The sequence below is a fragment of the Nyctibius grandis genome, chromosome 5, assembly GCF_013368605.1.
Source record: "Nyctibius grandis isolate bNycGra1 chromosome 5, bNycGra1.pri, whole genome shotgun sequence".
Lineage (NCBI taxonomy): Eukaryota > Metazoa > Chordata > Aves > Nyctibiiformes > Nyctibiidae > Nyctibius > Nyctibius grandis.
The window spans coordinates 47,912,968-47,937,552 of NC_090662.1; the positions used below are offsets into that span (position 1 = coordinate 47,912,968).

General features: G+C 37.8%; 1 protein-coding gene across 1 annotated transcript in view; it reads right to left on the minus strand.

Moving 5' to 3' along the window:
* The window catches only part of PPFIA2 (PTPRF interacting protein alpha 2), a 244,068-nt gene that overhangs the window by 22,694 nt on the left and 196,789 nt on the right, over positions 1–24,585 (minus strand). The window contains exons 15-19 of the mRNA XM_068402092.1: positions 24,284–24,521; positions 21,570–21,599; positions 20,593–20,723; positions 19,858–20,012; positions 12,863–12,956 (exon numbers count right to left, since the gene is read on the minus strand). Of these exons, the coding sequence (XP_068258193.1) occupies positions 12,863–12,956; positions 19,858–20,012; positions 20,593–20,723; positions 21,570–21,599; positions 24,284–24,521 (648 nt within the window). The remainder of the gene's footprint in view (positions 1–12,862; positions 12,957–19,857; positions 20,013–20,592; positions 20,724–21,569; positions 21,600–24,283; positions 24,522–24,585) is intronic.

Below are 24,585 nucleotides of genomic sequence, written 5' to 3' on the forward strand. Positions count from 1 at the left end.
CGTATCGTTTTGTTCAATAGTGCAAATCGTCAGAAAAAATGAATCTGGTTATCTGTGTATCTTGGAATATAATTCATATATTTCAGAACAGCCTTGATGTACTGTTGTTCCTGTGGGATAGTCATTGGCTTCCCGAGCCTAAAACCAGAAGGTCCCCAAAGCCAAATATTGGTGACTGAAATTCAATTTTTCCTACAAAACCAGACAACTGATCACAGGAGGAAGAAGAGATGAATACCCTACAAAAGTTCATCACTCCCTCTTCCTTTCATTACAAAGATAGGGTTTAGAGATCCTGAATAGCATTATGCAGTTTCTCTAATTTGGAAGATGCTTTGCAGGGGAACGTGGGTATTTTCTCCTCCTAAGACTTTGTCAGAAAAGTACTACATGTTATAATGTGTCCACTTCGCATTGGGGTAAGGAGGTAGGGAATTAAAATGTAATTATTTCCATGCTCGTTTAGTTTTTTTGCAACATATGAAAACAAGCTGATAAGGAAGAATTGACATTAATTAGGCATTACTATAAATGCTATTATTTTGCAGATAAGGCTTTAAACCACTTACTACCACTGGAATGAATTCCAAATTAAAGACGTATTTTTAAAGATAATATTATTACTGTTCAAGAATAAAATCCTCTTCCTGGAGACATTATGGGAGTAACTGCAATATGCTATTAAAAATATATCATTACCCTGACCCTGGTTTTGCAAAGTCAGGAAATTTCATGAACATCAACGGTTTAGCATTCACCCAAAATTTGAGAGGTGCTTGTATTTGTCTGTTTCAGAGAGAGTGCCTCAAAGTGGGCTGTCTTCACTCTTCTATCAAAGAAAAGAAAAATCACGTCACGTCAAGTTGTGTTGTGGCGTTGTGTGTCAGAAGAGGGGTTGCCTCTCTAACACTGACTTCTGATGTTTAATCCTCCCCAAAATTACTTCCTAAAGATATTGTTACATTGGGCCATTTTCTTAGCACCATTCTTCTGAGAGCCAGGTACAACTGCCCAAATCAGCCTACCCAGCTGAGAGCGCAACTGCTTCATTCCGTAAGGACTATGAATGCTTCAATATCTCTCCGGACAGCAGAGGTACATGGGAGCAAAAGGAAGGGGAAATGAAAAGAGCAAAACTATGTTATTATCCTGCAAATTTTCTATTTCATATATATCCTTCCCTTGCACTGGGAAAATTCTAACTCTGTATCAGCAACCCTGACCAACTCATTGCATAAAACTCAATGAACTTCATTAAAAATAAGAATAATCTTTAAACAGACTTTGAGTGGGAAGTTAACAAGATCTTGATTTAAAGCACGTCATTCAGTGACATTCAATTTTCTTTGTGAAGATGAGGCCTCCCCGCCCAAGCAAACAAGAAATAACAGATTAGGATTTGTGATACACATAATGCAAACACTCTGTGTAGTACACAAAACCCAGACACTGTCTTGATGAAACCTGAACAATGTTTCAACACAGATCTTCATATTTCTGCAAATAATAGCATTTACTCTGATAGTTCTGGTAGGGTTCACATCAAAAGTCCTCAGGGATATTATATTGCACATATTATAATGTCTCTTAGTTAAAATATAATCATAAATGTGAGATAAATTGAAAAGGAGGCGCAGTGAAGTCAAGAGCCAAATCATGTTAGTAAAATGCAAGCAGAATTTATTTAAAAATTTTGGCTAACCGGCAATTTAGATCCTATGAAATGGCCTTTACTCACATTTTCTCAAAAAGATAACAGATGAAAATGTTTACTTAGCAGACCCTCTGATTATTATTATTACTGACACTATCATGATCATTATTACCACAGATACTAAAATGTTGAGTTTACAACAAAATATTATACATGATTGGTTTCTATAAGAGAAACAGACAGAAACAATAGACCAAATATGCTATGTTTGTCCAAATAATGGAATGGTGTCAAGTTAAGATTAAACACATCTGCCTCTTGAAAGCTAACATACATTCAAAGACTGCAAAATTCAGGAGACAGGATTTCTAATGAATTAAGCTGGATTTGGATTTTATCTTTTCTATTATCATTTGCTAAATATTTGAGAGAGGCTAGAACCCCATAGCTAAGGTCATTGTATGACAAAATAAGGTTGTTGAATTTTATATATTAATAATGATATTAAATGTCTAATAAAAATAACAAGTTATATCTATTTATTTTCTGCATAACTATAAATGGTTTTAAAGTAGGAAGTAGGAAAAAAAAAAGATATTCAGACTTGATATTGCCATATAATACTGGTTTAATTTAATCGGAAAGGATCTAGCTGACTTAAACACTGCACTAATTAAAAACTGGGTAAGATCTTGTTTCAATTTTGGCACTTAAGTGACCCAGCTTTTAAACCATTTGAGTCCTCATTCTTTCTCCTTTTTGACACTTGATATAGTAGTCAGACTGAGAGCAATGGGCAAAACTAAATTTCAATTTTTTACAAAATGTTTTGTATCAAACTTGAAGGAGTTTTCAGGAAAGAATGACTGAAATAGGGAAATCAAGATGCAATTAGTAAATAAAAGTTTTTAAATCTATAAAGCAAGGAAGTATAACTAAATTGAACAGTATCCCAGATAAAACAGATTAGCAAAGCAGATTTAACAATGCTGTAATTATTCTATAGAGGTGTACATTTTAAGTGTATGCAAACTGAAGGGCAGCATACTTTTTTCTGAGGACATATATTAAGCTAAGTGAAGCATGTTCAGGATTGCTTAATATAGACCCTAACAAATTAAAGTTGCGAAGAGCTACTATTAAAAAAAATATTAAAACACCTGTGAAATAAACAGACTTCCATAATATATAACCTTGCAATATTTTATGTACTGTACCACAATTGAGACCTCTGGAGTTCCCAGGTTAGTTAAATGCTTTCAAATCTATTTTTATAAAGCCATTTCATAATTACATATTCTAAATTAAAGTGGTAGTCCCTGTTCTCTGAATTCTTTTTATCCTTCCACCTTTAGAAAGTTATAGCTCATACATGCTTTGAATGGATTAAATTTTCTCCCTAAATTCCAAAAATTATTCAAGAAAAAATAAGATTTGTATGATAGATCAAATAGGTGATTAAGATTTTAAACTTGGTATCAGGCTAACAATTAAAAAAAAAAACAAACATAAAAAAATGAACTGGTGAAAAAGAAAATAGTAAAATTATGTGCACAAATGAAATATAATTGTACTACTACACAGCATGAGGGCTCAGACAGAAGAAATTGTTACTCTGGATTACTAGAGTGTTTACGAGTTTGAGTCCTCTGTGATTTAATTAAACAGAATTTATGCCTTAACAGCATTTGTTAATCTAGGACTTCACTGTCATGATTTTTTCACTGACAAACTTTCAAATGTCTTTGTGATTCTGGGCTTTAGACCTCCCAAAATGTGTTTATTTTAAAAAATTGACAGCAGTTACCTCCCAGTAGTTAATTTATTATGATAAATTCTGCAGGAGCAAATCCTGACCTTAATTTGTGTATGCTTTCGATGTTTACCATTATTTTGAATACTTTGAAAGTTTTCATTTGGGTCAGTTTTCTGCATGGATTTGTCACATAAAGTTACAGAAAAACAAAAGGAAATAAGAATAAAGTACAGAAAATAAACATGGTGCTGAAAATGAATATGTTCAGCAGCCATGGTGTTTGAACTTACCCAGATATGCTTTTCATGAGATGGAGAGAGATGAATGGAAAAAAAGCACATAAATGTTAATGAACATAGAGTAGTTCATAACAAAAAAAAATTATATGATAGATAAAATAATACCACCATTATAACCACGGAAATCTTTCTAACTGGTCTTTGAATGCTTTAAAGCAGTTAAATGTTCTTGTGAAGAAGAGATGCATCTTTCAAAAAGAGATTTTCATTAAAATGATGTTGGCTATTTATTAGGTACCACTCAGCACAACACATCTACCATCTACAATACATATTCTTGCCAAAGATCTGTAAACACAGATCTCAGATTTCAAATCTGGAACAAATTTCAAATCAAAGCATTTTGCCTAGATTTGAATAATTTCATAATGATTTTTGTGTAACATCAAAAATCCTGAAAATCCCAAACTTGTGGATTTAAGCAAATCACCATAGAGACACAGTAAAATTGAGTGGACTACAAACCAAGGTTTACTTTTCTATGTGCACTTTACTAATATTTTAGCAAAATATCTTATGGTAATCATAAATGACCTAGACTAGGGTTTTTGTTACTTTTTTTTTTCAAATATGCAGATTTCATGCACATAGGTGACTAACATTTGTAGTGTTTATTCATGCCATGCAGTATTTTAATTTGAGCAGTCATACTAATACCAGATTAGTAGCACTACTGGTATGAGTGATTTGCTCTCTAGGTAACCTATTCTTGCCAATAAAATAGGTAATATTATCTGTAGGATAAAGCAGGGTGCCATCACTGATAATAAACTTTCTTCAGCATCCTTTAATTGCCATCATAAAAAGAAAATTATATGCCTGAGTGAAACCCAGACATCTCAGAAAATTATATTTCTATTAACAAATGATTTACCGAGATACAAAAATGCTTGATAGATATAGCTGTAGAAAACTTTGGGGTGAAAAGCCTGTGCTCTGATTAATTAAGAAGAGGTTGCAGACATTTCAATGAGTTCAGGAGGGGCTGGTTTCAAGATCTTAAATATTGTTTTCATCTGTGTGAGATCAGGAGAACAGCTGGGAGAGAGCAGAGAAAGTGCGATACAGAAAAGTAGATGGAAACAAATGACGAATTTATACACAGAAGAAAGGAACATTAAGGAAAGGAAGGTCAACAAAGGCATGCAATATAAATAAAGGACTAGAGAATTATTCAAACAATTACCAGATCTGATGGAAGTACCATTAGAATTGAACATGCATTTATGATTTTGGGGCCAAAATCTCCATCATGCTCATTTTCTTCTGAGCTAACTGTAAAGACTGAATTGAATACCTCTGCTGGAAAAGCTTTTAATTTTGGACCTTCCAGAGTCTATTGAACCAGAACTCCCACTTCTTACATCTTCCTCTGAATACTCCTTTGGATATGTGTAGAGAGAAATAAACAGGGGATTAATTGGAATGCAAGTAATTTTCTGGCAGCTTTAATGAGTTGGCAGTTTGCAGTTGCTTGGGGATAACTTACGGGACCTGAAGGCCATTCCAGTCTCCCCCATTACAGAAGCAGAGGATTAAGGGACATTCCTTCACTTCCTGAGCATCTTGTCCTCAGAATAATAAAATACAGCAGAAAAAAAGGGATCTTTAAATTCTAGCTTTCACCTTTGCATAAGACAACCATTTTGTCCCCATTTTATTGAAGGAACGCAATGATTTACCTTAGACATGTATTAAACTAAAAGATACGTAGAATTTTTTTCCTCTGCTGTGTTTTATCGATTCTTCCCTTAAACCGTAACAGTTAATCTGACAGGATATTTGCATCTGCTGGAGATCATCGTTTAGAAAGCCAGCTGCATGCATGAGGGTAGATGCTTCTATTTATCCAGAAATCCCAAATTGCAACAGATAAGCCTATATGTGTAGATCAGGCAGGGACTGGGGCTTTGTTCTGGTTTTGTTTGATTAAAAACTCATAACTGGTTGATATAAATATCCTTATCTTTTATGAGGAAATGATAAAAATATTTCTTTAAAAATACAAGATTTAAAAAAATGTGTGAGTTATATATAGAATAAAATATGTTGTGTCAATTTTTTCATCCTCTGAATAATCTGAGTAAGGTTTAATAATCCTCTGCAAGATAAATACCCATATATCCTTACATTTGTAATGCTAAAAAGGCTCCAAGTATCTAATGTAATAGCAAGACACATTTTTAACATTGCAAAAGCTTTGACTGACTAACAATTTGAAAGGGTCTTCCAGTAAGTGCTAAAAATGTTTGCTAAAGAAATTAAGTTTAAAAAGAAAATTCATCCTTATGTATGTCTCAAGGATTAGACACTGATCCAGCCAAGAGAAAACCATGGTGGACACAGCAGACAATCCCAAACTGCATATCAGAACTCTGAATACCTCTCCTTCCACCACTGGAATGAGAAAATGGAAAATAATAGCTACTGAACACAGTATTGTTTGCTAGAAAGGGAAGAAGAACTAAAGATCAGTCTGAAAGCTACTAACAACATCAAGATGTTTCTCATAGATGAGGTAGGAAGGGAATAAATCAAATGGAAAACCCGAGTTTTCCTAAAGATTCAAAAATAAAAAACCTGGGGAAAAAATCTATTGTATTCTTAAGAGCTACTGTAAAAAATTAAATCATGTACTTTTAGGATATAATGGTGTTTAGTAAGCATTAAGTATACAGGAAAATTAGACAGATGATACAGAAAAAGACCTTAATTAATCCAATTGGATTAATTTTTTCAAAATGTGTGCAATTAAGAAAATCATTAGAAAGAGCTATTTGCATACTGCAGAGGATGGAGATTATCTGTAGTCACAAATATACACTATGTCAAATTCTAATTGCAGTTGCACACATAAAACCTAATTAAAGGGGCATTGTGTGGATTCAAAAGCAACTAAATGATAACTACAGCATTTCAAACTCTTCTTCCACAAAAAGGTCTACCTAGACATTTTTTCAAGTAGCTTGTTGACAGGGATCGAAAACTTCCATTTTCTACAGGCAAATCTAAGTCCCAGTGCTCTGTTTGTTTTACTGATTTCATTTAAATGTGGATTACCACAACATGAGCTGTACTTTTTGTGACTTGTCTCTATCATCTTCCAATTTTTGAAGGATATATACACATGAAAACCAACAAAAGAAACGGACTGAAACATTATTAGGAATTTATCAACATTTATCAAAAAGGAATTTATCAACATTTATCATTCTTTTTTTTTTCTAGGTAGAAAGGAAGAAGAGTCAATTAATACAACATGCTCTTCTGTTCATATGGAAGTTACTGCTGTTTGATATGTACATCACTGTAATCATCTGAGACTTGACAGCATTGCAATTCTCTCTGCAAGGTTAATTATAAGGCCATGAATACTAAGAATTTCTTTTTATGCCATAATTTTACATATGAGAATTACTTAGGTCTTGATTTTACAAGTCTCTATTCATGTATGTAAGCATATGTATGTGCTTCATAGGAAAGAATGGTTTTACTTTGATTTTCCTTGGAGAATATAAACCTCACATCTTAAGCTTGTTTTGGAAACATGAAATTAATAGATTCTTGTGCAGAGTCAAATCAAACAAACTTGGAGGAAAAAGTGAAGCTAAAGCTCTGCTCTTGACTCATCCTAACACCGCCAGATGACTAGGAGTGACAGCATTATGACACAGTGCAGTTATTTCATAGGCTATGAGGTAAGTAATGATTGTTATTCGAATGCTCACATTAATAAACTGGGGAATTTATCAGCTTCTGGGCTGGAAACCCATCAGTATGATCCAGGCTAGCTGACTGGCATGTAAAGTTTTTTTTCATGGAAATAATTTGTATTTGGGATTGCTGAGGAAGCAATGGCATAGGCCAATTTCAAACTGTACTAGCAGCATGCACAAAGTCAAATCCAGCTCTGTGTGACAATCTAGGACTACATAGCACTTAAATGGCTCTCAAACCTTGCTTTATGTTGATGTTGATGTCTTGCACAGGATGAAATAAACACATCCTGTGAAATATCAGTGATTATGACCAACCATTACACACTTTATACAACATCGAAGATGTATGTCTTGTCTGTCTTCAGCATGCTTCCTTCTTCAGGCAGATACTTAATTGCTGCAACATTGCATATGGCTGCAGATCAAATCAAACATTACTTTTGAAAAGAATATATGTTACTGGCACTCTGAGCTATACTGCACCTTGAAAGACAAAGCAAGACTCTTTAGAGCTGTATTTGCCATCAGTGAGGCTTTTGAGTAAGGACGATTGGACATCACTCCTGAGCAAAAATGTAGACAAGCAGAATACAACTGATGTATAGCAAAAAGGGAAGAAAATATGGCTCTATTTGTTGATAATATTTCAAGTTTGTCTGACTTCATTGTTAAAGATTTTTATAAAGGATTCATCATACGGTATTTTAGTGAAAAGGACAGTAAAACATTTATACAGCTTCTGTTAAGTGCCTTAATTTGCTACCTGAGATGAGGTCAGTGGGGATATGTATTTATAAGGGCAATACAGATTATTTGATTTTAGGCACAGTGTTATCGACTCTTTGTCTGAGGTATGAATTATCTTGTGGGACACACGCTGATCAACTTCTGCTGTCCCAGAGGATGCTATGCCTGTATCTGAACCCTCCTCAAACCTTTATGAGTTGTGATAGAAACTGGTCTGACCTGAAACTTCCTACACTGGGTTCCAGCTTGGGCTATCATGACAACCCTGAGTAAACCCCAAGGCCAAGTTATTGTGCACGGTCATATTATTTGGTGCAAAACCGCCCACGAATGATGATGTTATGAACAGCTGTGATAGCGTATACACAGAAACGGACAAATGGTAGCTGGAGCCAACTACAAAATTCAGAACTGGAAATTAGGTAACCATTTTTCACAGGGAAACTGGTTAATCACTAGAAAAAATAAGTCCTAAGAGAAAAGCTCCATTCTTCATTTCAGTGATGGGTGCCTTCTGGAGAGTATACCTTAACCAAATAAAATTTATGATTTAGATGAGTGCAAATTATTTGAATCGTTAGGGGACTCGAATGTAATGGTGACATAGGGGTATCAGTGCCATTAATACTTTTAGTCCTAAAATCTGAGTTTTTTTTCAAGAAGTTACTCATCAGGTAAACAGGCTCTGAGAGTCAGACAAAAGACAGAAGACATTATACAAAATATTAACAGCTTTTGTATAGAACAAGTGAAGTGGAATATAAAAGCTAGTTTAAATAATAAAAATGCAGTGCATTATTCTTTATCACATCCCAACATCACTTATTTTCACCAAACAATGGAATAACACCCTAAATGCTCTAAATACCCCTGACATTCATTTTTTGTTTTCTAGGACTGCATGCTCAATTTACAAATAGTAAGACTTAAAAAGTTTTAATACTAACTAGAGCTGTCATATGTTTCATGTCTGAGAGTAAACATCTACGGGTGAGTCAGACAAGTTCATCTTTTCAGATGATTTTAGGAACATGTTGGGTTTAATTTAAAAATTCTACACAGCTTCCTTAATTTCTCTTTGATGCCTTAGGAGAAGACTTGTTCCTAATAAATCTACTGTAATAACCAAATGTTGGATGAATAGAGAGACTCTTGTTTGAGGTTTATAAATGTCTAGCATATCATTGAGACAAACTGCTACTTACATTTTAATGGTCCCTAAGTAGTCAATTGAAACTGAAAGAAATTTTACATCTAAATAGCATCTTCTAAGCAAGAAGCAGGAAAACTTTGAAATTTAGGTTAATGACACCATAATCACCAGAGAGAGAATTGGTCTCCAGAATTACCATATTCTCTTAGGAAAGTTTTCAGAGTGAAACGTATTATTCAGTAATCTATTCTATGCATGTAAATTGCACTAAAATACTATAACGCACTGCAGTGTGTTTGTAACTCCACGATGACAGAGCAGGGTCAATGCACGTGCTTGCTACTCAGGGAGCAGATGGCTGGGACACCTGATGGACCATTAGTACCTACTGGCTGCAGCAGCTGATGATTTGAAACATCATGCTTCTTCATTCCTGGGGTAGGGGCATCCTTGCTGAATTACTGATGAAGTTGAATACATTAAAAAATGCAAAATTAGAAATTTAACATTTTAAGGTATTTTTCGCTTAAGAGCTTAATTAAACTGAAGGAAATACCACAGATAACATTTTAGCAGGAATTCATCCTTTTATAATAACTTCTATCCAATTTTAATTTACTATCTCAAAGCTAATTGCAAACTCTGGTGAGGTTAATGAGTACTGTGAGAATTTGTTGATCACAGTGATGAATCAGACTTGATTTCATGTCAAGGGGAGAACTCTTGCCTTCCTGCACCAGAACTACCATTGAACTGAAAGAGAAGTTCGCTGAGCTGTTAACAAGGCTGAAAGACATTTCACTTCACTTACGTTTGTGAGAGAGAAACACAAGTTCAGTATGTGGTATTATTCCTGCTTTATAGAAAAGAGAATAGGCCCTGGGATCACATGGAGTGACAAAGCCAGCATAAAGAAAGCTCTCGCAGACCTGAAACGTAATAAAAAGGAGTACTTCCCTGCTTTAGCCTATCCTTTAACTATCCTTTTGGTGGGCCTGGTTCTCTTGGGGTTTTATGTCTTTATCTAAACTAGCCATAGAAATCCTTACAAGGTGAAGTGGTCTGTTCTCTCTGTTCCAGTGACTGGGCACACTGTCTCTGCAGAGTTCGTAAGGCAGTTTTGTTTAGCAGTAAAAAGGAATCAAACACTCGGACTTAAATCTTACTGCTACATCACGAGATAGCAAATGATTCTCAGACTTCTCTTAATACCTCTTATAAAGACCTCACACATATTACTATCATCCTTAATGTTACACAGCATACTATTCTCATTTGCATTATCCAGATCAGTAATCTTGCAGCTACCGTATGTATTTAAAGGCTCTACTTCCAGAGCGAGTTATGCGTTGTCAAGTGATGGCGAAGAGGAATCTGACCTACTGAGACAAACTTTTCATTTAAATTCTTTCTGGACTGCTTCAACTTAACACTTTCCAAGGTAAGACACGCAAATACATGTCTGCATTTTTTACAAGGAAATGTTAATTTTCTTACACTCTATTGATAGCTTGGTGCCCTAATGATTATGATAATTCAGTAGAATCTCATGTATCTCTAACACAAAATGTTACATTTTTCCCATTTACAGTTCCTCTACAACTATATAATATATATATATAAACTAGCAATGTATGTTAACCTTTCTGTGATAGTAAATTAAGAGGAATCTTAAAAGCAGTTGTAAGGATTCCAACGTGAGCAGCTATGAAAACAGACACATCTAAAGGAATGAGGAAAAAGTTAAAAATCTTCATGACATAGGTCATATGTAACATATACTTATGATAGGTAGTACACAGTTCAGACTAGATAAATCCTCAGTCACAAAGGAAAGATTCCTTTCCTTCCAGTGGAGAACATTTTGGTTGTAGCTATCTAATTCATAAAGAACCAAGGACAGACAGACACAGGAGGAAAAAAAGGAAAGACTTGAAACGCAGAAAATATGGAAAAGTCTAATTGTGTGAGATTAGACAGAAGTCTAATAACAGATTACCTGTACACCTACTAGTTCCAGACCCAAAACTTAGTAGGCACTATCTTATACGAAGTAGTCACGTCATGTATGCAGTAGTATGTGTCAAGTCTTATGTTATTTTATCCAGTTTAAAGAACTAACATATGAGAAAGTGAACAAAGTGAACACATTGATCCCTTTAAAGTAATTTCAATACTGTGGTACCTTCAGTCCACAGAGCTGGAAGATAAATAGGGACTGCAAAAAATAGGCTGCTGAAAATTCAATAATACTCTTTACAAATGGTAATGACAGTCTCAAAGATGCTTTCTAGATTTAGTAAAAAAGCATAGTAAAATACTCTTTACATCCATGTATTTCTAATGATTAATGAGTGATAAAAATGTACAGAAAAGAAATGCAGGGACAAGACTTGTCAACTGCAATATCCCCGTGAAAGTTATTGTCAGTTTCTTAATTGAATTTAAAACGTTTCTTCTCCCTCAGCTAGCACAGTGACTTCACCTCTATCTTTAATTGCTAAATTGAGGCTGATTTAAATGGAACACTTACATTTGTACGTTACATAGATGTGTACATTTAAAGTTATATTTGATCAGGAGCTTGATATGAAAGTAGTGATTAAAAATATTCTACATATAAATTTAAAGAGAAGCTGAAACATTATCCCTAGATTCTTTGGATTAGAATTGCAAATTCTCTTGAAACTTTGCAAAGGAACATTAAAAGACTGAAAGAAACCTGAAAACGCTGCAAATTTTAAAAATTAGGCTTTCAGAATCCAAATAATAGCACTAAAGTTAATGGTTATGGATGAAAAATAAACCTGTTTATTTACAGAATGAATTTGCAAAGTCATTTTAAAATACCATCTTTCTTCTCTGACACCCTCTAATTACACGGGAACTGTGATGCTGCCAAGAGGTTTCTTTTGTGTTTATAGTTTTATTTTAATAGTTCTCCTTAGCTCCTGGCAGCTGCTATGAGTCAGTGCAGTGGTTTTACAAGGAGGTGCATCAAAGATACCATTAAATTATTGTATAATTTATGTGAACAAAAAGCTAGGTTGCCATTTGCTGACAGACAAAAAGAAAGTGAAGCTGCTAGGGTTTATGGGCAGCCTTTGACTTCTATAGATAGAAATAATAATGTGTTCAATAGATAATGCAAAAAATCTTTTTTTCCCTTCTGAAAAATCTGTGTAACGAGTCATTAAGTGCCTGCATATTTTTTAAGAATTGCTTGGAAGGCAAAAGGCACGGAAAGCAAAAGGCACAGAATTAATGACAATGTGAAAGAGAAAATGTCTCTTTCTCATAAACCTATGTTCTTTCACAAATGAAATAATATTGTACAATTGACAGACTCTAAATATTTTTGCCTATATTTATATGCAGCTTTAAAAACTTTTACACTGGAAAAAACCATGCTAAGTGGTAAACTGCCATAGTAGATGGTGTTTCTTCTCACGACATGTCTGCATAAGATCAACGCAAGAACTGACATTTGAATCAAGTTTGAGCCAATGAAAGTCACATGAAAAAGGTACTCACTTTTTCTTTAGTCTTCGGTCCTTTTCTGCTTGGGTTCCAAGTTTGCCTAATCCCAGAGATTCCTGAGCTGCTGCCTCTGTTTCCATGTAACCTCCTGGAAAACAAAACAAAGCGAACCCCACCGTATTTTCCCATAGCTCTTTCCCAGTTGTTCTCCTCAACTCTTCAATCCCCTTCCCACCCACCATCATCATCTATGTTTGTTTCCTTGAGCCATGACATCTGGTGTTTGTGGAGAACATCTATCACCCACAGAAGTAAATTCTGGCAAGCGTTTACTACATGGAAAAGAGTAGAAACAGAGGGAAAAATTGTTTCCTCCTCCTCATGCTTAGCAGAAATATATGAGAATAGCACCCTGGTGTCCTTTGCCTGTTTTTCTTTGCCTCCTAAGGCTCAGTCTCATGGTCCTAAGTAAGCAATGGCCTAACTATTTTTTAATCCTAGTTGGGAAATGTGCAAATGAAAGTGCCTTCTCAAGAACCATCTCATTATGATTGACATCACCCAGCATCACTTAATGTCGTAATACTAAAGTCTTCATTTTGCTCTCATAGAGAGTCTTAGAGTCTTTGATGTCGTTAGACCTGCAAACTCCCAAGCCAGAGATGACACAAAGTCTCCAAGGTCTCCCTGGAGGTGCCTTGTAGGCACCTAATTGCTGTCAAAGTCATGGGAACTTGAATAACTTGCCTAGAGTTACAAGGGAAGCTTGCAGTAAGCCAGGACACCTGGACCAAACTAAAATCATATTATGAACTAAGGACATGACTGGTATTGTATGATCCCTGCTGATCATACAATATGTCCGCTAATGTGACTTTCCTGGTGCAGAAGTTGAAAGGTGCTCTGACTTTTTTATCACTGCCTGGATTCATGGAAGAAGAGACCTGCTCATGGAGGTGTCAGTACAGTCTCCTGGTTCTGGCTCTGTGCTGGCCTCTCATTTGCACATGTATGTGTGCAGACAGAGGGGCTGCAGCACTTCTTTGAAGACTGCTTTCCTCCTGTGCTGCTATTCAGAAGGTGTGTAACTGGCACAAGAAGGAAGGCAACAGTATGGTAAATGTTTGTGCTTGACTCCATTTGGCAATGACAACTTCTTATTTCTCAGCTAAAGGACAGTGAGCAATTCTAGAGTAGACACTGGCATAATTAAGAAAGCGTAGTAGAAATGAAAAGATTTCTATTCTGATTTATTGATTTTAACTGTAAAATAATGTGTAAATATTAGATAGTGAAATAGCATCACAGCCTTTTACAAGTCATATTTACATGCAACTCAAGTGAGAAAAAAACCTACTGCTGGATCATGTTTATGATGTTAACTTATAAAAGCCTGGTTTTAAGCTGTCCTTTCAAACCAGGTGTGGTTTTAACACTCCTGCTTGTCTAGAGGACACTACTGTAAGTCTCATGATGAGAATGCCACCTCCAATCACAAATGAAGAAAACATAAACCCATGCTTTGCTTTACTTCATTTGCCTTAAGTTTTTACACAAGTTTTACAGAATATCTCATGAAATGTTTCTTGCTGGCTCTGGAGTAAGTTTTTAATGTGCTATTGAAGAAAAGTATTTTCCTCATTCAAAAACATAAGAATATGTATCTATATCAAATTAAAATGTTTAATTTAAGCAAGGAATTAAATGAGATTCTTTCATTGATTTTGCATGATAAACTTAGGTTATGAAAACCATACAAATATACTGCAGTGCAGTGATGATAGGACTTACTATCTAGATTTCTATGATATAGTATCTTACTATAAATAGAACTATTAAATATATAGCTGCACAGATAGCGTAGCTGTCATGGAATCGATTCAAGTACTACCAAGATTGCTATTTTTTTAAAAAAAATTGTTTTGTCTTTAAAGTACTGCCATTGAATGGAAACTGCCACTCAATATTTTTTTTTCTTTTGGTATCTTAAAAATCAAGATGAGAAAAACTACTCTGTAAATCAGCTACTCAATGCCATCTCAATTTCTAAAAATATTTTGCTCCTACTTTTTGGTCAGTTAACAGCCCTACTGTTTTATACATGCATATAAACCTAGTTTGCTTAATTAAATAAAATGTGCATTATACTGAAATCTTTGCTGTTGAGCTAAAGGATGGAAGCCACAAAAATTTCATTTAATTGCAGATCTGCACTAATATCTTTTTGCAATTTCATGAGCTCGTGTTGGGAATTACAAATAGGCTTTATCCAATTATACATATGTCTTTCTAATCATGTTGAGTATTATTAAGAAATTAATCTATTGCCAGATTACATTGCTCCTGAGATGATCTTTAAAGTTGTTATTTTATTTTTGTTCTACATTGCAATGAAACTGCAGAGAAGACCAACACATTTATTACATCTTTGTCCTCTATGTTCCTGGGTTACTATGAAATCATAGATTATTATGCATAATCCATCAGTATCAATAAAATTAGTTTTAGGGAATGTAAATGTGAATTAATAACATAGTCTAAAGTTATAAAATTCTCCATCAGTGCAAATGGTGACATGCAGGTGTATTTGAGAGACTCATTTAATAGATTCTGAAATACATTAAACTATGAAAAAGATTGAATAGATCAGTTTTCTTCTTCTCATGATGAGAAAAAATGGAATTTAAATTGTGATTAGAAATTAGTTATTTTTTTTCAAGAACACAAGGTTCTGACGGGTAGAGAGGAGAAAGGTTGGAGTATAAATGGAGAATGCTCAGTTATTTGATTTTACTCTGATAGTTTGATCTTAATATTACCTTATTTTATTCTGTACGATTTTAGTGATGGGTTTGTAAGCCGTGATAAGGACATGTTTTAATATGAATTTGTTTTTTTAATTTCAGGCTTACATATTGCTTAAGCCTTTACAGTTACTGCAAACTCTTAAAATTCTTTTGCAGGTGTTATCACAGAATCACAGAATCACAGAATGTTAGGGATTGGAAGGGACCTCGAAAGATCATCTAGTCCAATCCCCCTGCCAGGGCAGGATTGCCTAGACCATATCACACAGGAACGCGTCCAGGCGGGTTTTGAATGTCTCCAGAGAAGGAGACTTCACAACCTCTCTGGGCAGCCTGTTCCAGTGTTCAGTCACCCTTACAGTAAAGAAGTTTTTCCTCAAATTTAAGTGGAACCTCCTGTGCTCCAGCTTGCACCCATTGCCCCTTGTCCTGTCAAGGGATGTCACTGAGAAGAGCCTGGCTCCATCCTCATGACACTTGCCCTTTACATATTTATAAACATTAATGAGGTCACCCCTCAGTCTCCTCTTCTCTAAGCTAAAGAGACCCAGCTCCCTCAGCCTCTCCTCATAAGGGAGATGTTCCACCCCCTTAATCATCTTCGTGGCTCTGCGCTGGACTCTCTCTAGCAGTTCCCTGTCCTTCTTGAACTGAGGGGCCCAGAACTGGACACAATACTCCAGATGCGGCCTCACCAGGGCAGAGTAGAGGGGGAGGAGAACCTCTCTCGACCTGCTGACCACACCCCTTCTAATACACCCCAGGATGCCATTGGCCTTCTTGGCCACAAGGGCACACTGCTGGCTCATGGTCATCCTGTTGTCCACTAGGACCCCCAGGTCCCTTTCCCCTACGCTGGTCTCCAACAGCTCTGTCCCCAACTTGTACTGGTACATGGGGTTGTTCTTGCCCATATGCAGGACTCTACACTTGCCCTTGTTATATTTCATTAAATTTCTCCCCGCCCAACTCTCCAGCCTGTCCAGGTCTCTCTGAATGGCTGCGCAGCCTTCCGGCATCTCAGCCACTCCTCCCAGTTTTGTGTCATCAGCGAACTTGCTGACAGCGCACTCTAATCCCTCATCCAAGTCATTAATGAATATATTGAATAGAACTGGTCCCAGAACCGACCCTTGCGGAACTCCGCTAGACACAGACCTCCAACTGGACTCTGTCCCGCTGACCACTACTCTCTGGCTTCTTTCCTTCAGCCAGTTCACAATCCACCTCACTACCCGATCATCCAGACCACACTTCCTCAGTTTAGCTGCGAGGATGCTGTGGGAGACCGTGTCAAACGCTTTACTGAAATCGAGATAGACCACATCCACAGCTTTACCATCATCTATCCACCGGGTAACATCCTCATAAAAGGCTATCAAGTTGGTTGAGCAAGACTTCCCGTTGGTGAAGCCATGTTGACTGCCCCTAATGATCCCCCTATCCTTGATGTGCCTAGAGACAGCACCAAGAACAAGTTGCTCCATCACCTTTCCGGGGATGGAGGTGAGGCTGACCGGTCTATAGTTACCCGGGTCCTCCTTCCTGCCCTTTTTGAAGACTGGAGTGACATTCGCTTTCCTCCAGTCCTCAGGCACCTCTCCTGTTGCCCACGACTTAGCAAAGATGATGGAGAGTGGCCTAGCAATGACTTCCGCCAGCTGCCTCAGCACCCGCGGATGCATCCCATCAGGGCCCATGGATTTATGGACATCCAGGTTGCTTAATTGGTCCCTGACCCAGCCCTCATCTACCAAGACAGATTCCTCCTCTATCCTGACTTCTTCTGAGGCCGCAGGGGTCCAGGGCTCCTCAGGACAGCTTCCAACAGTATAGACAGAGGCAAAGAAGGCATTCAGTAACTCCGCCTTCTTTTTATCCTCTGTCTCCAGGACCCCCACCTCATTCATCAGTGGGCCTACATTGCCTCTAGTGTTGGCTTTACCTGCAATGTATTTGAAGAAGCCCTTTCTGTTGTCCTTGACCTCTCTTGCAAGGTTGAATTCCAAGGAGGCCTTAGCTTTCCTAGTTGCCTCCCTACATCCTCTGACAACAGACTTATATTCCTCCCAAGTGGCCAGCCCCTCCTTCCACGATCTGTACACCTTCTTCTTCCACTTGAGTTTGCCCAGCAGTTCCCTGTTCAACCATGCAGGTCTCCTGGTACCCTTCCTTGACTTCCTACCTGTTGGGATGCTCTGATCTTGAGCTCGGAAGAAGCAGTCCTTGAACGCTAACCAACTATCTTGGGCCCCCTTACCTTCTAGTACCCTGTCCCATGGGATTTCCCCTAGCAATTGCCTGAAAAGGCCAAAGTTGGCCCTCCTGAAGTTCAGGGTTGTGATTCTGCTAGCTATTCTGTTCCTGCCACATGAGATCCTGAACTCTACCATCTCATGGTCGCTACAACCAAGGCTGCCCTCAACCTTCACCTCTTCCACCAGACCCTCCTTGTTAGTGAGGATCAGATCCAGCAGCGCTCCTCTCCTAGTTGGCTCATCCACCATTTGCATCAGAAAGTTATCATCAATGCACTGGAGGAACCTCCTGGACTGGGGATGGCTGGCTGAGTAGGCCTCCCAGCAAATATCAGGGTAGTTGAAATCCCCCACAACAACCAGGCCCTGTAATTGAGAGACTGCTCTCAGCTGCCTGTAGAAGGCCTCATCACCCTCCTCATCCTGATCCGGTGGCCTGTAATAGACACCCACAACAGTATCACCCCTGCCAGCCTGCCCCTTAATTCGCACCCACAAACTCTCAACTCGCTCCTGATCTGCCCCTGGACAGAACTCAATACATTCTAGCTGCTCACTCACATAAAGAGCAACTCCACCACCTCTCCTTAGCGGCCTGTCTTTCCTGAACAGGACATAGCCATCCATGACCACATTCCAGTCATGCGAGGCGTCCCACCAAGTCTCTGTAATTGCCACTAGATCATAGCCCCCCGACCGAACACGGATTTCTAACTCCTCCTGCTTATTCCCCATGCTGCGTGCATTAGTGTACAGGCATTTCAGGGAGCGAGCTGGGCACACCGATTTCATCCCAGATTCACCCCCTGATTTCACCCCAGGGGGATGGGGGGCCTCCTGGTCTACCTCAACACTAGAGCATTGCCCCAGTGGTGCAAGCCCAGCTACCACCCCATCCCCCTTCGAATCTAGTTTAAAGCTCTCCGAATGAGCCCTGCTAATTCCTGTCCCAGAACCCTTTTGCCCCTACGACATAAACCTTTCCCATGTATTACAGTCACACCTGGTGTCTTATAAAACCAGCCATTATCAAAGAACCCAAAGCCCTGCCTGTAGCACCAGGAGCACCTGTAGTTATGTGGTCACCATGGCAGTAAAAATTTAGTGCCTCACAAATTCATACTATGTGACATCTTCATGACTAGGAAAGAGCTAGTATTTCTATTTTACTGACACTTCTATACCAATTTGATGCTTGTGTTGGCATGTGTTGGCATTACGATATGCTAATCTTAATCTAGCTAAATCAGCCTAGCAATATAGACCACAGCTCAGGATGTATTTACCCATCTGGGCATGCAGACTATGAGCCTTTGCTGAAGACTGTCACTTCACCTTTCATTGCTCATGCTACCTAAGGTAGTTAAATAAAGTTATGCTATGACTGTTTTTTTTTTCCCATGTAGTATAGACATATCCTATGGAATACCACAGAGGAAAATTTTTACTAGGAATGAATTAGACTAAGGTCTTGGCAAAAGAAGTAGGAAGAAAACAAAGCATTGCCAAGAGCAGCATAGCTAATTGAAAGAGTACGGTGAGGACATTCAGTGATAGGCATTAGTAGACATCTATTGACACTCTGAAATCAGAAAAGCGACTACATTTACTTGCAAGGACCTTCCATATCACAGTTACACCCCTTATAGTGGTTTATTACTTACTGCTTTCTCACCTCCTCTTTATTTTGATTATGTGAGAGTACACTGTTAGCACTTTTACCCTAATTCAAGAAAGTATTGAAGCAGTAGATTCAGTGAAAAGGATGACTCTAGTAATTTGTACCAGAAGTCTGCTTTCATTTGTGTTATAGTCATAGCAAACTCCTGACAAATATAATTGCTGATAGCAATGAAGTTTAATGGGAAGGTTCTGCCAGACAAAAGAGAAAAATAAGCAAATGGGAAACTGACAATAAGCAAAATTAAAAATGGAAAAATGACTGTGAAATGGTGACCTTGGCTTGTTACCACTAATTCCTTACTGAGCTGTCCAAGTCGAGCCTTCTCTTTTTTACCGAACAAACGTCCTATTGAAGACTTGATTCCTTTCTTCTTGGGAGCTTTGTGTAGGGAGTCCTGGCTGCTATTGACACTGCCAAGACCAATGATTTCTGGCTCCAATGAAGCAGGCAAACTACTACAAAATGATAATAAAGAAAAGGAATAGATAACATGTCAAAATTTGCAGGTAATTTTTAACTTTTTTTCCGAGCATCTCTGCAAACAAATTAATTGGTTATACTTTAGTAATGATCTCCCAACAAGTGGAACAATCACATCTTCCTCTTTAACTGATTTAGCAACATGTAGAGCAATACAAGATCACATTTTTCTCCATCACGATGACTGGATCTTATTAAAAAAAAAAGGGCAAAAATAAATAAATATTTTTAATTTGCTAAGAACAATTGATGAAAAATACAGGAATGAGCCTGCTGTTTATCTTTCTAGGATTTGCAGTGTCGCTACATCTAGTAGTGATCAAAACTGTACCTCAGAACAGAAATAACCAGCATGTATTTTAGCACTGACAAACGTTCTCAGGGTCATGCAAGAGACAAAGGATAAGGCTTTCTCGCTCATTGCAGGGGAAACAATTGCCAAGAAGAAACAGGAAGAAATCAGGTCATTTTGGAATAGTTAAACAACAACATGATTTGAAAAGAATAATACGTGATAAAACTGTGAAGTACCCATTCATGTTACAAACATCTTACCTTCTGGCATCATTGTGGTATGAAGAAGGAAGGGTGTGAGTCATTCTGATAGCTCTGGGTGTTGGAGGAGGAGAAGTTTCACATTTGATTGTGGCTTTATCTTCACGTCCATCTTCTTCAACTACTGCAATCTGAGGGAGAGGGACTTCATTGAGAGCAGATTAGCTTTTCAAGAAAGTTTCAACATGTGCTGAATGAATTTGTCAAGTGAACTGAAGCATGTATGAATTCAAGAGCAGTTTCTTTGAGGAAATTGTAAGGATACTTATTTTTGAAAGAAACTATTGGGAAAGAGCAACTGCCTAAATATGGCATGTATGTATTTGAACGGAAAGAGATTACACTTGGAGAAAAAAATCATTCCTTTTATGCCAAACTTGTTGATCCAGTAAAGGTCTAAACATGAAAATAACCTTATACATGAGCAGGCCTCTTGCCTTAAACAGTATTATTCATGTAAACAAAGTTTCTCAGGGAAGTAAGTGAGAAGGTAAATACAGACATAAACAGGACAACTCTCTCCATAGCTTGTTAACAAAATAGTCAGAATGCTTGAAAATAAGCATGAACAAAAAGGAGTTTTGTCACAGCATGTAATGATGTATCTTAAATACTGTCTCCTCTCATGTAAGGGTAAATGCCATATTCAGTGCCAATTCTGTAAACAACTTTATATTGCTCCAGAAGATTTCAGTCTGACTCTGGTTCCTCCAGCAAGAAGAATGGCCAAAATACATTTGAAGGCAATTCTTTTGTGTCCACACTGTTTTCAACTGTATTGCTTTAAGTTTGTGCTGGAGAGGCTACTACTTCAAGATGCCACTGGTGGGCAAGCTTTTCTGGGTAGCATTAAAATGAATCAAATGAAAGGAGTGGAGGGGATGCAGTGGCTGGCAAGGAACCCAGTTATCTAAATAGCAGAGGAATATGACAAATGTGCTCTCCCAAACTTAAAAAAAAAAAAAACAGTATCATACCTTTCTCCGATGTTTCCTTAGGTCACTTGGCTTAGATTGGTAACAAAAGTAGCAACAACAAAAAAAGAATGATTAATAAATCTTATTTGAGCATAACAAAATGCCACACGTTTATTCTTTTCACATTCAGAAGTGGTAAGTGGAGATTTCATTAATTTAATACTATCCATATTATATACTAATTATACACTCAGTGTCATAACATAAGATAACCCCTGACAAATATGTTATTCTGAGAAAGCAGTTATTTTTTCTAAAGTTAAATCACCTCCTTCATTTTCATAAGCTTAGCAAAGAATAGGACATTGCAAGCTAGTAGTGCAAGTAGCACTTTTTATTTTTGAAGTTTTCATATAAATCCTTCCACTATCACCAATACAGAGATTTTTTTTTCAGTTTTATCTAATATTACAAATATATTAGTGTCTCATAAAGTATAAGCACAAAATATCATCAACAAATACCATGTCTGAAAAAGGAGTATTTCTCTCCAGTTATCCCATATTAATGTGACTGCCATTTTCAGTCAATGGATACAAATTCACCCATCTTCTCTACTGCAGTGTTATTTGGCAGTAGAAGGCTGCTAGAACACGTCTTGATCAACCCCCTTTTCATTTTTATTTTTGGTAGATGCCTCATTCATTCAAGCAAAGCTGAAGAAACTGCAGAATGTATTTACCGCATGGACCCAGGCCATGGAAGCTCATGAAGTACTGCTCCTCCAGCCAACCCCCACAGGATCATTTGGCAATTTGGGCTCTAGAGTCTAGACCTCTACAGAGCTCTTCCCAACTGATAGCCTGTCATGTCTGTCCCCAGACACTAAGGAGAAGGAGATGTTCAACATTCAGCTCCTGCTGAAACAGTGCAGGGCAGAAGTGTCCTGAAATGGCCGATGTATTTGCCAGTGAGGGTGACCAAAGCTGTGGGCTGTGCTGCTGAGCATGCAGTGGGGTGCTACTTCTGTGGCTTATGGGATGTCAAGAGTTCAACTACAACTCATACAGACATGTCCATCTGAGCTTTTGCTGGATGCCAGTGAGGCCATGGCAACCTGAAGCGCAGAGGTTGTGCTGTCATTTTGTATTTGAATCTGATGAACCTACTGACCCAAAGCTACTGCGTCCAAATCAAGGCAACCAGGCAGTGCAGGTGTCTGCTGGAAGGTCAGTTTAACCTTTGCCACTTATCTGTAGCCAGGTTGTGTAGTTTAAATGGCTGGTGAAATGGAGCCAAACTGCATATTCAGGAAGGTGCTGCTTTGGTGAAGTGGGTGGCACCGTGGCAGCCTGCGCACCCACCTCCTCCACAACAGTCTGTGCCACCAACATTTTCATTTCTGCTGTTCAGCAGTGGGAACTTGGGGACAGCAAAGAATCAGTGCTGCAGTCTGCCACAACTGCCAGGCCTGACCTCCTCTTGAGATAAAAACCCACTGTCTTTAGTTCCCAAGAAGGCAGCAAACACCATCCTAAACTGGGAGGGGCAGAGGTGGATAGAGTAGTTGTCAGTTCCCAGGAAAAGGGAGAACTCAGCTAGACGGTGGTAGACAAAAGTCCCTACTCCCAGCTGAGCAGAATGAACTGCCAGGCTCCACTCCCAGCTGTTCTTAGCATTCATCTTGGCTAGGAGAGTTAATTTCTGCTTTCAGATTGAGATCAAAGCTCATTTCCCCTCTGCTATGAGACTTCACAGGGAACCAGTGCTGCTGCTTCCCAGGAATGGACCACAAGTGGACACTGTTGACATTCAGATTATCAGAGAAACAGCAAATAAAAAATTACACATATCTTGTTCTCTTCCCTGTATGTAGAGATCAGCAGAGTGGGCTGCTTTGATTCTCTCCTCATGCTTAAAGGAATTAATTCACCCAAGCTCCAAACTGGTTTGAGGCCCACACTGAACACTGCACCCTGCATCTGCACTCTTATAAATATCAGAGTTGTACATCTTGAACATGTCGACACTTGACTTAACTGTGGCACTGTTTCTTTTTGTCTAGGACTAAAATTAAATTTTTTGCAAATCCCTTTTCAAATCAAACCAGAGATTACGGAATATGTCTTCAAAGGCACAGGAATGGTAGAAATGCTTTGCATGATAATTTGATGGCTTGGTATCTATTTATGTGTGCTGCTTTTAATGTTGAAATATATCAGTTACATGAATTATTGGAAAAAAGCGCACTTATTTCAAATGCTTGATATACTGTCATGAAGAATACATACAAAATGCTGCAAGTATAAAAGAGTATACCAAATATAGAAGTATATACAAACGATCATATACATTAAGTAGTAGAAGGTTTTAATGTCTTCTAGATATTTTCTGGAGACTTAAACTTACCAGTAGTCCCACAGACTACTGTGTAATAACTCTATCACTTCAGAGCTTTTCATTAGTAAACATTTTTTACACATAAATTGATTATAGTAATTCCAATGATCTGTTCTGTTTCTTATTAATTCCACTGCCTGTGTACTGAAGGCCCTTGATCCTCAGATCAAAATGTCCCTGGTGAATCATGCAATACTCAAACACATGATAAAAAACCATGACCCAAACATCCATACTCCAAGGAATTTGTTAACTGTATGTATGATGAAAAGTTGAATGAAGAATTAGAGAGATGAGCTATTCATACAGTGAAAAGATGAACTATTTAATACTAGAAATATCACACCTAAAATTGGCATCACACAATTTCTTACCAGCGTCATAACACCCATTCTGTCCATCTCCCTGGCTGGACTGCGAGGGGTGAGTTTAGGAGTTGAGTGTCCGCTGGGAGGAGATGAACTTGCAAGTGACGATGCTGTCACCGAGCCAGTAATGGATGTACCTTGATGGACTCTGGCCAGATTTAAGCCTTCCAGACTCACGCTGGCCACTCTGTTCTCTATCTCTTCGGCACGCAGTTCTGTCGACTCTTTCTCTTCTTGGATTAACCTTATTAAATAAAAAAATAACGTGGTTGTATTTGTCTCTGCATACCCCAAAAAAACCCCTAAAA